General features: G+C 37.9%; 2 protein-coding genes across 5 annotated transcripts in view; both read left to right on the forward strand.

The window, feature by feature from the left end:
- LOC127411934 (Kruppel-like factor 18) overlaps positions 1 to 16,374 on the forward strand; it is a 317,765-nt gene that overhangs the window by 25,941 nt on the left and 275,450 nt on the right. The window lies entirely within an intron of this gene.
- Positions 1,755 to 16,374, forward strand: part of LOC127411971 (egl nine homolog 1-like) — a 45,695-nt gene continuing 31,075 nt past the window's right edge. The window contains exons 1-2 of one of the 3 annotated variants that reach the window (XM_051647960.1): positions 1,755 to 2,048; positions 2,495 to 3,171. In XM_051647960.1, the coding sequence (XP_051503920.1) occupies positions 2,497 to 3,171 (675 nt within the window). In that variant the 5' untranslated portion in view covers positions 1,755 to 2,048; positions 2,495 to 2,496. The remainder of the gene's footprint in view (positions 2,049 to 2,494; positions 3,172 to 16,374) is intronic. The other 2 variants (XM_051647963.1, XM_051647961.1) reach the window with 2 other exon arrangements.

Consider the following 16,374-nt stretch of genomic DNA (forward strand, 5'->3'; position numbering starts at 1 on the left):
ACTTGAACTTTGTTTTCTAGAGTGAAACCACGTGGATACGAGTACTTGTAAATGTTGTATTGTTTTTTCTTTAATACCCTAAGCAGTGTTGGGTGTAATGCATTACAAAGTAATTAATTACTGTAATTAAATGACTTTTTCTTTAAAAAAAAAAGTAAAGTAAGGGATAACTCTTAATTTAATTACAGTTACTTCTAATGTAATTGCGTTAAATACTGTATAGACTCTAGAACAATTCTATATAAAACAATAGTGATTTTAAAATTGAAATTTAATGTGGAATTTCATTTATTTTTGCATTCTCATGGTTCAAGAAATTGTTGCCACCTTTCACATGTACACTGTATACACACACACACACACACACACACACACACACACACAATGTATTGTCAATGTAAGGTAGTTGAAAGTCGCCCTCCTCTGAGTGCACATATAGCCTATATCAGATTACTGTTTAGGATTCATGCCAACTGTGTACGTGCCGCACTGTGCCTCCTCACTGTCTGAATGAGTGCCAGTGTACTCCTCTCAACAGACAGCTCACCTACAGGGGGCAGTGGGCAACATAACACACTTTCCCATGTCTGTTGAAATTACATGACTATTTTATTGCTGTCCAATAATATTTTTGCTTGCATGGCAGCTAGTACAAATAGGGTGACTTGGTAATTTAGACAGACCGCGTTTACAATTAGAACTGAGAATAAGAGTAATCCAGAAGTTAAATGTTGCATGCAAGTAGTCATTTTAGTAGACTCTTTTATCTAAAGTGACTAACAGTACACTTATTACAGGTTCTAGGGGAAAATACCCCTCTAGTTGCATTTAAATTAATGGTTGTAATCAATACAAACATCTTAAAGGGATAGTTCACCCAAAAATTAAAATTCTCTCATCGTTTACTCACATACCATTCCAGATGTGTCTGACTTTCTTTCTTCTGCTGAACACAAATTAAGATTTTTAGGAGACTATCTCATCTCTGTAGGTCCATACAATGCAAGTGAGTGGTGGCCAGAAATGTGAAGTTTCAAAAATCACATAAAGGCAGCATGAAAGTAATCCATACTCCAGTGGTTTAATGTATGTCTTCTAAAGCAATGCAATCACTTTGGGTAAGAAGCAGATTAATATTTAAATCCATTTTTACTATAAATCTCCACTTTCAGAATGTGAAAGTTAAAGTGGAGATTTATAGTAACAAATGGCTTAAATATGAATCTGTTGAATTTTGATTCTGATAAATCTCAAAAAAGGGTCTTTCTAGTCTAGGAAACAGCCAGCTTAACCTGAGAGTTATGTGCATGCACAATAAATTAATACATTAATTCATAAAGAAAATAATGTCGTGGATTTTAGTTCAGAATCAGATCGATTAGTTATTGAAAATTATTTTTTATAAAAACATGTTAATAATTTGAATATTGCAGGTGTAAGACCACATTCAGTTAAATGGAAATTCAATAAATTGAATATTCATGAAATATCACTAATCGGCTGCAACCTTTGTGTTTTTTGTTCTCTAAAGTCTTACTAATTAGGTCACATGTTACCAACAAATGGATTGATTAAAATGCCAATGTCTTTCTGAAAGTGACAGATGTTACTTGGGGGGGAATAAGTATATTTTCATCCGCTCACTCCTCCATTACTATCTGTGTGTGAATGAGAAGAGGCGGGTCGTTTTATACGGTCTGAAACCCTGGCCACGCCCCTCTGTGTTGACGTCAGAGTTTTGGTTTGTAGAGACGACGTGCAGAACGCAGAGAGCAAACACAACCATGCGCGAGGAGGAGCGCCTGGCCTCAGCGGGATGGAGCTCGCGCGGCACAACCACGAACCCCTAAATCATTTATTTAACGGAAAGAGGCGGAATATTCGCGTGTGATGAAACGGGCGCGGCAGATCGCTTGCATTTCTCTTGCATTTCTCTTGCATTTCTCTTGGTTAGTCGAAGCTGACGCGTTGTGCGTGAAAGTTATCAGCTGAATCGGGAGGAGCGCGTGGAGCAAGACTGGATTTAAAGGGCCAGCAGTCAGTGTTGGGTAAGTTACTCTAAAAAAAAGTAATTAATTACTAACTACTAATTACATCTTCTGCAGTGTAATTAGATTTATGTACTTATTAATCTGGATGAAAATTAATTGCATTAATAATATTTAATAAAACCCCGATCAACCTCGAACAGAAGAAAAATACATGAAGGTTAAACATGAAACTGTTCTTTTAATTCTTTCAAATAAATCATATAAAATCTAATAAATTATTCATGAACTGGCCAAAGAATTTAAGGGGGCAGCGTTAAATTAGAAAACATTTTAACATTAGACGTTAAATTTAGATTTTAAAATCACTATTGTTTTATATAGAATTGTTCTAGAGTCTATACAGTATTTAGCGCAATTACATCAGAAGTAACTGTAATTAAATTACTGAAAAATTAACAGTAATGCCTTTACTTTTTTCAATGAAAAATAATGTAATTACTTAGTAATGCATTACACCCAACACTGCCAGCAGCACGCAAGCTCGAGCATGGACCGATGCGCCCCGGATCTGGACGCGGAGCGGGATAAACAGTTCTGCGAGCTGTGTGGCAAGATGGAAAACCTTATGAAGTGCGGTCGGTGCAGGATTTCCTTCTACTGCAGCAAGGAACATCAAAAACAACACTGGAAAAAACACAAACTTACATGTATAGAGGTTGACAAGACCAAGATTGTACAACAAACTTCACAACAGCCTGAGAAACCAGATGGAAAAACTGATCCAGACGGGAAAGATCTGATCACCAGATCCCAAAGTTCAGAGACTGACAGCAAAAATGCACAACTCAAATCCCAACCACAAAAACTGGCCACTGATTACATAGTTCCATGCATGAACAAACATGGTATTTGTGTAGTGGACAACTTTCTGGGTGAAGACATTGGACTGTCCATCCTAGAGGACGTGAAAGCTCTTCATCAGACTGGTAAATTCACTGATGGACAGCTGGTGAGTCAGAAAAGTGACTCTACTAAGGACATAAGGGGGGATCAAATCACCTGGATTGAGGGGAAGGAACCTGGATGTGAGAAGATCCGGTTCTTGATGAGTCGTATGGATGACCTGGTCAGGCATTGCAATGGAAAACTGGGAAACTACACGATAAATGGAAGGACGAAAGTAAGTATGTGATGGAAAGAAATGCTTTTAGACACCTGTGCATGCCCCATGTCATGTTCTCTTAAATCATAATAGTAGGAGCTGTAACATTACACAGAAAACCCTAATAAGTTGACTTTACTCAATTGATTGAGTAAACTTGTTCCCTCAATTGAATTGAGTAATGGTGTCTACAAAACTTGTGTAATTAAGCTAACTTAATTTGGTGATCATATAGCATGAACTTAACTTTATAAGTTAAGGTAACTAGACTTAACTCAGATTTGCTTTTTAGATGATGTTGTTTCTACTTAATAATTTGAGTTGTACAGACTCAAATTTAGGTCATACTTGATTTTTTTTAATTATTGGAGGGGTTGTCTTATTGTCTTGTTTGCAATACCACACCATACTGAAAAACATTTTAAACCAACCTAGTCTGGTTTTAGCTGGTTTAAGATGATCTTAGGTGGTCTAAGCCCAGTCTGACCAGACTGTCAAGTGCCCAAACCCCCTCTCAAACCAGCCAAGAGACCAGCTTAGACCTGCAAACTATCTTGAGCTGGTTTTCACCTTTTTTTTTGTGAAGAGTAATGCGTTTTGATATTGTTATTGTCATTATTAGAGGTATACATCACTACTGCTATTGCTCATACTAATTATTCTTGTTATTGGGCTCTTTTTTACTTGTCACACCATAGCAACCCGCTCGCAACCACCCAGAACACCCAAACAACCTTTCAGAACGCCGTATCAACCGCACAACAGCCCTCTAGCAAAGGCTAGTAATGGTCTACCAACAACCCAGAACGCTTTAAAGAAATGTTCCAGCCTGAATTTAGTACAATTTAAGCTCAAACATTTGTGGCATTGTGCTGATTAACACAAAGAATAATTCAGATTTCCCTCGTTTATTGAAACAGAAATGGTGGTTACAATAAGTCTCTTACAATGGAAGTGAATGGGGCCAGTTTATAAACGTTAAAATACACATTGTTTCAAAAGTATAGCCACAAGATGTAAAAATGATTCAAGTTTACATGATTTTAGTGTGATAAAATTGCTTTTTAACTTTATCTGTGTGAAGTTATATCCAATATTTAAACTTTGTTGATATGACGCCGTAATGCTGGGAAACGCTGTAAGCGATTTTTATCACCCTTAAATAATTTTAACATGTAAAATGTTTACAATGTGTGGCTGTACTTTTGAAACTGTGTGTATTTTGATGTTTATGGACTGGCCCTGTTCACTTCCATGGATTTTTGCTGCTTTTTCTTCTTTTAAATAATCAAGGGACGAGTTTGAACTTTTTTTTTTTTTTTTTTTTTTTTTGTGCTAAGCGACATTATGCTACAAAAGCTTTGTACTGAACTTGACTTGTAGTAAACCCTGAACTTTCCTTTAAAAGTGCACTCAGTCATTTTTTAAAGTACAGTTGAAGTCAGAAGTTTACATACACTTATGTTGAAGTCATTAAAACTAATTTTCTAATCACTCCACAGATTTAATATTAGCAAACTATAGTTTTGGCAAGTTGTTTATGACATCTGCTTTGTGCATGACATGAGTAATTTTTCCAACAATAGTTTACAGACCGATTGTTTCACTTTTAATTGACTATATCACAATTCCAGTGGGTCAGAAGTTTACATACACTAAGTTAACTGTGCCTTTAAGCAGCTTGGAAAATTCCAGAAAATGATGTCAAGCCTTTAGGCATTTAGCCAATTAGCTTCTGATAGGAGGTGTACTGAATTGGAGGTGTACCTTTGGATGTATTTAAAGCCTACCTTCAAACTCAGTGCCTCTTTGCTTGACATCATGGGAAAATCTAAAGAAATCAACAAAGACCTCAGAAACAAAAATTGTGGACCTCCACAAGTCTGGTTCATCCTTGGGAGCAATTTCCAAATGCCTGAAGGTAACATGTACATCTGTATAAACAATAGTACGCAAGTATAAACACCACGGGACCACACAGCCATCATACCACTCAGGCAGGAGACTCATTCTGTCTCCTAGAGATGAACGTAGTTTGGTGCGAAAAGTGCAAATAAATTTTACGCCTTACATATTTTGGCTCTTCATCATCAGTCATAATGCAGCACATTTGACAAGTAAAGCAGAAATAGCAAAAATGCTTTGTGTACCAGCTGCATGGTGAAGAGAGACACTTAAACACCTGTTACATCTCCATCCAGGGTTGGAAATTAACGAGGACTCTGGGGAAAACATGCTCCCAAAATTCAAAATATGGTGGCAAAAAATGCATCCGCAAAGAGTTGCTGTTCCTGTTGTTTTATTAATAATATCTGATAGCATATAGGCCTAGTCCAAATACACACATCGCAATCTTCATTTGAATTTCGCGTAACTTTATTTGTTTTGTGCCGAGTAAGTGGCGGATGCTCGTGCCATAAACGCGCACAAACGGGCACTCTGCTTCTCACGCTCAACAGCAGTTCGGTGTCGTGCTCCCGTGCTAAATTACTTGACCGTTAGGACCATTTATTAAAAATATACTGTGCTAGTGAGTAACACTGTCTCTCCTTGTGCTACTTCCCTGCCATCGGCTCATCTCAAGTATCTGTCTGTTTGAAAAGCCTCCTCACATATTAACAAAAAATAATATCTGGATAAATAGCCTTGATGGTAAATAAAACATTATTAATGATACAATAATAATTTTACATTAATCACTTTTAGTGTGTGAATCAAATCTCTGACTAATTTTCATTGTAAAATGTTTATTTTTGCATTGTTTTATTCAGCTGGCATGAAGGAGTTGCTAAGTTTAAAAAAAGAAAAAAGAATAGTTGATCCAAAAATGCTCCTATCATTTCCTCACCCTCATGCCATCCCAGATGTGTAAGACTTTCTTTCTTCAGCAGAACACATTAAGATTTTTAGAAAAATATCTCAGCATTGTAGGTCCATACAATGCAAGTGAATGGTGACCAGACCATTGTAGCTCCAAAAATCACATTAAGTAAACATAAAAGTGATCCATACGACTCCAGTGGTTTAATCCATGTCTTCAGAAGTGATATGATAGGTGTGGGTGAGAAACAGATCAATATTTAAGTCAATTCTTACTCTAAATCTCCACTTTCACATTCACTTCCAGATGTGAAAGTGAAACTAAACAGACACCACATGTGACTTTCAGATGTAAAAGTGAAAGTGGACATTCTTCTAAAAATCGTCATTTGTGTTCTGCAAAAGTTCATGACACATTTGGGATGGCATGTGGGTGAGTAAATGATGAGAGAAGTTTCATTTTTGGGTGAACTATCAATTTAAGATCCTCATTCCAAATCTGGAGGAATGCTGTCATCTCCTCTGTGTCGGTGCATTAGTTTTGTAGGCTATGTTAATTTAATAGCCAAAATATTTGGAAATATGTGAATGAGAAGAAAAAAAATCAGTAACAAAGCACAGATGCAATGTACAGATCATCCAGTTTTGTAATTATTGAAACATGCCATTTTTCAAATTAAATTAATTGCTTAAATTCTAACATAAAAGGATGACAGTCATTTTATGAGGTTAGATTTAAAGTAGATTTCTGACCCTGGTTCCATCTGACCTATACAGGAATTGAGAAAAGTAGCCCCCCGTGAGATTTAGGTAAGTAAAACTTTTTAAATGAGGAAAAAAATTACTGAGTGCACCTTTAACAACCACCATAGCAATGACCTAGCAACCACCAAACAGTGCCCTAGCTACCACCAAGACGACCGTAACAACCAGCATTTTTTTTAATCATGATATATCATGTATAAAAATAAAATGTAATGAAAGCATACAAGATGTACGCAGATTTGCTGAAAATAAAATTATTTTTGTTTAAAATTAACTGTTTTCTAAAAAGGTTACTTTTACCTCTTAATGGTGCTGTAAGCGATTTTAGCCATTCTAGAATTTAAACAAACTGATCCATTGGATTAGCCACACCCCCTTTTTTCCAAACCACCACACTCCAAAGATACTGTTGTCAAAAACAACAGCAGCAAAATAGCGCCCTCAACTGACAACTGTTTTGAACAACATGGCATAAAAATGACATTATGCCTCAGTAATTCACTGCAACTACAATACTATGAGGACGAGCAAAATTATTGATGGGTGAAAAGCGTCAGAGACCACGGTCCGCTGACACATTTTTGTTTGCTGTTTACAGAGTCTAGAGCTGTCACAGACACTGGTGAGATATCTCACAACACTTATTTCAGTGATATCTTTCAGGGAGTAGTACAATGTGTTGCATACCTTTCCATGAAAAAATCGCTTCCAGCACCTTTAAGGTTTTCTGGCCCACCTCATGTTTCTCATGACAATTTTGTACTGTGAAAGTTTGTTTACTTGCATCATTAAGTTACTTTTTTGGGTGAACTCTAGATCCTATGAAAAAGTATTTGCCTCCATCCTGATTTCTTGTGTGTTTGTGTATTTTTCATACTAAATTGTTTTAGCTCTTCAAATGAGATATAACATAAAACAAAGGCAACCTGACTAAACACAAAATTCAGTTTTTAAATATATACTTTTATTTATTGAAGCAAAAAAGTTATCCAACACTTACACCAATCAGCCACAACATTAAAACCACCTGCCTAATATAGTGTAGGTCCCCTTCATGCCACCAAAACAGTGCCAACCCACATCTCAGACTGGCATTCTGACACGCTATTCTTCTCACCACAATTATACAGAGTGGTTATCTGAGTTACCGTAGACTTTGTCAGTTCAAACCAGTCTGGCCATTCTCTGTTGACCTCTCTCATCAACAAGGCGTTTCCGTCCACAGAACTGACTGCTCACTGGATGTTTTTTGTTTTTGGCACCATTCAGAGTAAATTCTAGAGACTGTTGTGTGAAAATCGCAGGAGATCAGCAGTTACAGAAATACTCAAACCAGCCCATCTGGCACCAATGCTTTTCTGAGATGCGGGTTGGCACTGTTTTGGTGGCCCACAAAATTAGGCAGGTGGTTTTAATGTTGTGGCTCATCGGTGTATATCACCCATGTGAAAAACGAATTGCCCCCTTAAACTTAATAGCTGGTTGTGTCACATTTAGCAGCAACAACTGCAACCAAACACTTCCGATAACTGGAGATCAGTCTTTCACAACGCTGTGGTGGAATTTTGGCCCATTCTTCTTTGCAGAACTGCTTTAGTTCAGCTGCAATGGAGGGTTTTCGAGCATGAACTCCCCATTTAAGGTCCTGCCACAGCATCTCAATCGGGTTTAAGTCAGGACTTTGACTAGGCCACTCCAAAACTTACATTTTTCTTCTTTTGAGCCATTCAGAGGTGGACTTACTCCTATGCTTTGGACATTGTCTTGCTGCATAATCCAGCTGCTCTTGAGCTTCAACTCATGGACTGATGACCAGACGTTCTCCTTTAGGACTTTCTGGTAGAGAGCAGAATTCATTTTTCCCTCAATTATTGCAAGTCACCCCGGCCCTGAAGCAGCAAAGCATCCCCACACCATCACACTACCACCACCATGCTTGACCGTAGGTATGGTGATCTTTTTGTGGAATTCTGTGTTTGATTTACACCAGATGTAACGGGACCCCTGTCTTCCAAACAGTTCCACTTTCGACTCATCAGTCCACAGAACATTCTCCCAAAAGGTTTGAGGATCATCAAGGTGTGTTTTGGCAAAATTCAGACAAGTCTTAATGTTCTTCTGAGTTAGCAGTGGTTTTCGCCTCACCACTCTTCCATGGATGGCATTTTTGACCAGTGTCTTTCTAATAGTGGAGTCATGAACAGTGACCTTTATTGATGCGAGAGAGGCCTGCAGTTCCTTGGATGTTGTCCTTGGTTTTTTGTGACTTCCTAGATGAGTCGTCGCTGTGCTCTTGGAGGAATTTTGGAAGGTCAGCCACTTCTGGGAAGGTTCACTACTGTACCAAGTTTTCTCCATTTGGAGATAATGGCTCTCACTGTGGGTCTTTGGAGTCCCAGAGCCTTTGAAATATCTTTGTAACCCTTCACAGACTGATGCATTTCAATCATTTCTGGAATTTCTTTCAACCTTGGCATAGTGTGCTACTGAGTGAAACCTTTTAGCCAACTTCATGCTGCTGAAAAAGTTCTATTTATGTGTTGATTTGATTGAACAGGGCTGGCAGTAATCAGGTCTGGGTTTGTCTAGTCCAGCTGAACCCCCCATTATGAATGCAGTTTCATAGATTTGGGGATTTAGTAACTAAGGGGGCAAATACTTTTTCACTCAGGCCCTGTTAGTACTAGATAACGTTTTGTTTCAATAAATAACATCATTTAAAAACTGCCTTTTGTGTTTATTCGGATTGCCTTTGATTTATGTTAGATTTTGTTTGAATTTTTGAAACAATTTAGTATGAGATATACACAAAAACAGAAGAAATCATGATGGGGGCAAATATGTATATATCAGAGTTAAATACAACTGCAGATTGCAACCAAGGTCTCTTACAGTTCTGTTGACATATTTTTCTCTTTTATTTACCCTTTATTTAACTCAGTAAGTCAAGCCTCTTGTCTAAAGCTTTGACTTGGCCACAGCAAAGAGATTCAAATAAATCTGTCAAACTCCGTTCTCTCCAGAGGTGGTCTGTAGCTTTGCCAAACCGCACAGTTTTACAATCACTTTCAAGCCGCATGTTTCCTATTAAATTTATATTGTTAGGAATTATGGTTATCATGAGGGATCTTGAGTGGCATGCTACTACTATTCTAAACAGTCTCGGACGTATGATTTTTGGCTGAGGGGTGATAAAACAGGCAGAAAAATCCCATAGACTTGTATTGAAAGAGGGACCTGAGGCATATCTAGAGACTAGAATATCAAGCCTTTTTCGACATTTATTATCATATGCAGGATATGAATTATAGAGATCTAAAATGATAATATCACTAGTAAAAATTGAATTTTAGCTAGTATATAAACTTAATTTTTGTTATCTGGGAGCGCATTTCACAATGATCGTTCATTCACTTATTGTTAAAATGCAATTACAGATATCTGTAATCAATTAATCTAATTAAAAATACTAGTGAAAATGTCAATTTCTGTAAACTAAAAAATACAAGTCGTTGATATCTGGAATTTAGTTTTCACTATTGGCAGTGTTAGTTTCAGATATTTGTAATGTGATTAACTAGTGAGAAAGCTTTTTGAGATATAATTAATCTGTTTATTGACATCTGAAATACATTTCCAGATATCTTAAAGACCAAATCTAACATGTTGAAATAAATGTACAAATGTAAACAAATTTGCATTTCTACTTGTAATTGAATTGTTGATATTAGGAATGGACATTTACATTCGTAACATTGTGATTATTGAACTAAAAATATATTTTTTATGAATAACTAAGAAATTGGAATTTGTACTAGTAAGTAATTATAGATATCTGTAATTGATTTTTTGAGCAGGAATGACAGATATATGGAGAGAGTCCTGCTTTTACTGACATTTGACCTAATTTGCTGGTTTGCACAAAGAGGAAGTCAAGTGGATTTGGCTTCTGGAGGGTTTTCTCTGCATTTAGCTCCATTGAGACTTATCAATATGTAATCATTTAGTCTCGATAAAACTGTACGGTCATTTGAAACTGGCGCCAGAATTTATGATCTTTGCTATAACAAAGTCCATAAAGAAAAAGCTTAAGAATTGTGTAGACCTAAAGTGCTATTTAAGCTTGCTGTGTGTTTGGATATTTATCTAATGCAATAAAGGGAAATTGAAAATTCTGTCGTTCCAAACTTGTATGATTTTCTTTCTTCCGCGGAACACAAAGGGTGAATTTTTGAAGAAATATCTTGGCCGATCTTTTCCATATGATGAAAGTAATTGGGGACTGGGGCTGTTAAGCTCTAAAAGTAGACTTGTGTGCTATATTCCAAGTCAATAACGGAAATTTAGGCCCAAGTAACGTTTCATTGAAAATCGTGCCCTTACTACAGCAGGTTTGACATGTGTTTACAGGCACACCAATACGCTGATAATTGAAAAAAATTTTCAAATTTTTTGAATATTCAATAAACCCACGTTTACATGATATTTGAAATAATTGGGTTATTCTCTGTTTTTGATGTCAAAATATAAACGGACATGTGCACAACAATTGGATAAGCTGGTAAGAACGCCAGTACAGGTGTTTACATGCAATGCGAAATCGGGGTAATGGGGAAATATTCCTCGCAGATCTGCTGAGGGAGACAGGCCCCGATCGATTCTGGCCAAATATTTGAGATCATCCGAGGAGCAAAGGAAAGCTTTCTTGGAAGAATTACAATATTTTCTTGTTCCCGGACTTTGCGAACTCGACGAGAGAAACGCGATCGGTTTAAGGAATGCAAGAAACATACATCAGCAGAAGATCACTTTTGCTCTGATGTTTCCGGCCAGACTGAGAATAAACACCAAGGATGGCAGCAAAGTATTTACATGTCCCAATCAGGCAATGTCTTTTATTGAAACATTGGGTGAGTAACCATTGGGTGTTTTTGTTTTGAGTGGATTGACTCACTGTACGTACTCTGGCTTTCAGAGGAAGCTGGGAGCCATTTTTGTTTCTTTTTGCGTTGGTTTGTTTTGTGGATTAACACTTTTCCTTAAAGAAACTTTTGCATTGATGGAAGATCACTTTTACAATGAAGTTCCCGGGCAGATTGAGAATAGACACTACAGATGACTGCATAATATCTACATGCCCACACAAAGGATGACTTTTATAAAGTTGGCGGACTGTGTAAATCATGGGATATACTTTTATGCGGCCTCAGTGAATTGACTCTTAACCATCTGAGGAACCGGGATGCGTGTTTCATTTCCATTTGTGCTGGTTCCACCTAGCGGTTGGAGCTTGTTTTGTTAAATAACATTACTTCGGGAGAGTTATGGATGAATCTGTCAGTTCCTTGTGCTTATGCCTCCTGTTGGTTGGAGTACGATTTGTAGAGTATTTTCGTGGGACATTGGAATGATTACCTCATCTGCTGCACTCATCAGCTGGCTCACTGAAGATTCGTTTGTCTGTCCGAGGAAAATGAATGGCTTTATATTGGCTGGAATTTGTTTTGTGAAGGAACACACCTTTGAGACATTTCTGTGAATGAGTCTACACATTCTTTGTGTTTTTTCTGCCTATTGGCTGGGGTTTGTTTAACAAAATATTTGATGTTATGTAATTTTGCTTTGCAAAATTGAGCAGTCCGATGGCAAAGTTGTCGCGGGGGCTCTCGTAGGCGTACATGGACTCTTTGAGTTTAAAGGGATTGTCGCCGTTTGGCGCTTTCGTGCATGGAGTTAATGCGCACGTTTTTCTTTTTTCGGTTTGTTTTGTTCGGGGGGAGGTTCGGGGTTTTATTGTTGCATTAATGTTGAAATGTGGTCTTCATAATTTTGTTTTTGGCACACAATTTTTTTCTATTATATCAAAATGTCAAATGTTAATATGAGTGTACTATCTCTCTCCACATGGAATGTGAATGGGTTGGGGCACCCCATAAAAAGAAGGAAGGTTATTTCTTTTCTTAAACGTAAGAAATATGATGTAGTGTTTCTTCAAGAAACGCATCTTTCCCCGCAGGAAGCTGAAAAATTTGGGAAGATATGGGGTGGACATGTTTTCTTTAGTATTGGCTCAAGTAAGAGCAGGGGGGTCATTACATTGATAAGTAAACATCTACAATTCAAATGTCTCAAACAGTTTAATGATAAATTAGGAAGAGTCATTATTGTTTTAGCAGAAATTCAGGGGCAAAGTTTCATTTTGGCTAATATTTACGCACCTAACACTGATGATTGGCTTTTTTATAGATCTTGAAGGGATGTTGCAAGCCGCTGGCACCCCTCATGATATAATTTTGGGAGGAGACTTTAATCTCTTGATGGACTCAGTCCTTGATCATAGTGAAGCAAAAGTGTGCAAGCCCCCTAGAGCAACACTGATGCTTCACAGGATGTGTAAAAATCTTGGTCTTACAGATATTCGGAGACGTTTGAACCCATCTGGTAGAGACTATACATTTTTTTCATCAGTCCATAAGATTTATTCTAGAATAGATTTTTTTTTTAATATAAAGCAGAGAGAGTCTCTTTCTATCATATCCAGTGAAATCTGCTGGTGGTGAAATTTTTACCTCAGCCCCTGATATTAATAATGCCTTTAAAGAATTCTATCTTGATCTTTATAGTTCCACATCTTCGTCTACTGATGAAGATATTAGAAACTTTGTGGAACCATTAGATCTTCCTAAACTGAAGTCTGAGCAAAAAAACTCTCTTGATTCTGAGATAACCTTGGAGGAGCTTGACGAGGTAGTTAAGTCCCTGCCTACAGGCAAGACTCCGGGGCCAGATGGTTTTGCTGCAGAATTTTTTTAGATCCTATGCTACAGAACTGGCTCCACTTTTGTTAGAAGTTTATACTGAATCATTAAAGAATGGAAAGCTTCAGTCTGATTCTTAAAAAAGACAAAGATCTAAGTGAGTGTAAAAGTTACCGTCCAATCTCCCTGATCCAACTAGATGTAAAAACGTTGTCAAAAATCTTGGCTAACCGATTAAGTAAGGGTAAGACATCTCTTATACATATAGATCAGGTGGGATTTATTCGGGGCCGTAGCTCTTCTGATAACATCATGAGTCTCATCAATATCATGTGGTCAGTAGCGAATGATCAGTCTCCGGTCACTGCCATCTCACTTGACGCCGAAAAGGCGTTTGATATGGTAGAATGGGATTATCTTTTTAAGATTTTAGAAATGTATGAGTTCGGGAGTACATTCATTGGTTGGATTAAGTTACTTTTATAGACGCCCTGTAGCAGTGGTACAAACAAATGGATTAATTTCAGATTATTTTACTCTGGATAGGGGCACCCGGCAGGGTTGATCTCTTTCCCCATTATTGTTCTGTCTTAACCTGGAACCATTAGCAGCCACGATAAGAAAGGAGGAGGATTTTCCAGGGATGGTGGCAGGACGTGTGGCGCATAAACTTCTGCTTTACGCAGATGATATTTTATTATTTGTCTCTGAACCTACTAGATCTATGCCTTTCCTCCACAGAATTATTAATTCCTTTTCCAAATTCTCAGGATACAAAGTCAATTGGTCTAAATCCGAAGCTTTGACACTGACAGCGTACTGTCCAGTAATGGCTTTCCAGCCGGGCGCCTTCCAGTGGCCCAGACAGGGCATTAAGTATTTGGGGATTTTATTCCCTGCAAATTTGTCTGAGTTAGTGTTAATTTTGACCCTTTAATAAAAAGGTTTTCGAGCGATGTGGGCAGGTGGGGTTCATTACATTTATCGATGAATGGGAAGGTTAATGTTTTTAAAATGAATTGTATTCCAAAATTTAACTACCTGCTACAATCTCTCCCTGTAGCTGTCCCCCTCTCTTATTTCAAGCAATTTGATAGCATAGCAAAGTCCTTCATTTGGAATGGTAAACGTCCCAGATTTATTTTAATAAGTTACATAGGCTGATAGACAAAGGTGGGCTAGGCCTACCCAAGATTTTGTTTTATTACTATGCACTCAGTCTCAGATATTTGGCTCATTGGTCACTTCCACCTGAGAGAGCCCCTCCCTGGTTTGTTATTGAACAGGCAGTTCTTGCCCCTATTTCGCCATTACAAAGCATCTCTATCAAACTGATCGGAAAAGTTATGTTACACCCCGTTATTTCACATTTACACTCGGTAAGGACTAAAGTGTCCAGATTGTTTAAATTGGACACTTATTTAAATGTTGCCTCGAGCATATGGCTGAACCCAAGATTATGTACTGGCAAGTCCCCTTTCTGCTGCGCCCCCATATCCGGAGTGGTGCACGAAGATGGGGAGGGTAGCGGCATGTGAGGAGGTGTCATTGGGAAGATGGGGTGATTTAGATTTGTTTGTCCGGAAATTGGGCAGGTATTTGGAATTTTTGGGGGGCTCTCGGGTGGGGTGTGGAGAGAGTATTGTTGTATAGTTTTTAAGTGAGTATGATTATTATGTGTGTATATGTATGTATGTTTGTGTGTGTATGTTTATGTATATATTTACTCGTGTGACTACAGGATTGTTTTTTGGGGAGGCGGGGTTGGGGGTTGGGGAGGTGGGGATTGTGGGGTTTAAATGTTGTGTGTGTGTGTGTGTGTGTGTGTGTGTATGTGTGTGTATATATGTGTATATATATGTGTGTGTGTGTGTGTGTGTGTGTTGTTGTTATAAGATTTTATAAAAAATGTTAATTATAAAAAATGCACATTAATGCACTATGAACTAACATGGTTGAGCGTGCATGGTTGATTGACACCGCATTTGAGCATATTGAAGGGAATGAAGCTAAAAGTGCTCGTGATCGCTCAAACAGTCTCTATCATTCCTCACAACGTCTAGGGGCAGTGGTGGCTTAGCGGGTAAGGCTCTGGGTTACTGATCAGAAGGCTGGGGCCCCAGCCCCAGCACTGCCAAGATGCCACTGTTAGGACCTTGAGCAAGGCCCTTGACCCTGTCTGCTCCAGGGGCGCCGTATCATGGCTGACCCTGCACTCTGACCCCAGCTTAGCTGGGATATGTGGAAAAAAAAGAATTTCACTGTATATGTGCAAATGTATAAAGTGTGATAAATAAATACAAATTATAAAATTAAAATTATTGTCACGACTCGTGTTACATCACGTGTACTCAGATTTGTATTCGCATGTTTATTTGTTATTTAATTCATTTTTATATGCGTTTGCAGCCTTTTTCTTCCTGCTCACTGTACAACGAGTCAGAATTACTACCATAATGACTCTAGAAAATGGGCAACTTAATATTCACACACATGTAATTCTTACACATTTTTAAAAACAAAACAGCATATTCATGGGAATTACATCATGTCTGAAAGTTTACATTCGTGAATGCTTGAAATTGCCAATATCTCACCCTCCAAAGGCCACTCTGTCATGCTTCAAGGGCTGAACAAATGCTCATTCATTAGAGGAGCACTGTGTATGTGTGATTCCCTGTGCACCGGAAAAAAGATCGGCCCTAAATCTAGGCATGATCATGGATTTAAGATGAATATCGGCTGTTTTCGATCGGTGGCTGAATGATCGGTGCACCCCTATTTGACATCATTGACTTCAAAGCTAACATAACGTTAATGATGCCATTTTTTTATTAGATGGTGCTTTTATGTCATTTTGGAGCTCGACAGCCCCAGT

The sequence above is a fragment of the Myxocyprinus asiaticus genome, chromosome 21, assembly GCF_019703515.2.
Source record: "Myxocyprinus asiaticus isolate MX2 ecotype Aquarium Trade chromosome 21, UBuf_Myxa_2, whole genome shotgun sequence".
Lineage (NCBI taxonomy): Eukaryota > Metazoa > Chordata > Actinopteri > Cypriniformes > Catostomidae > Myxocyprinus > Myxocyprinus asiaticus.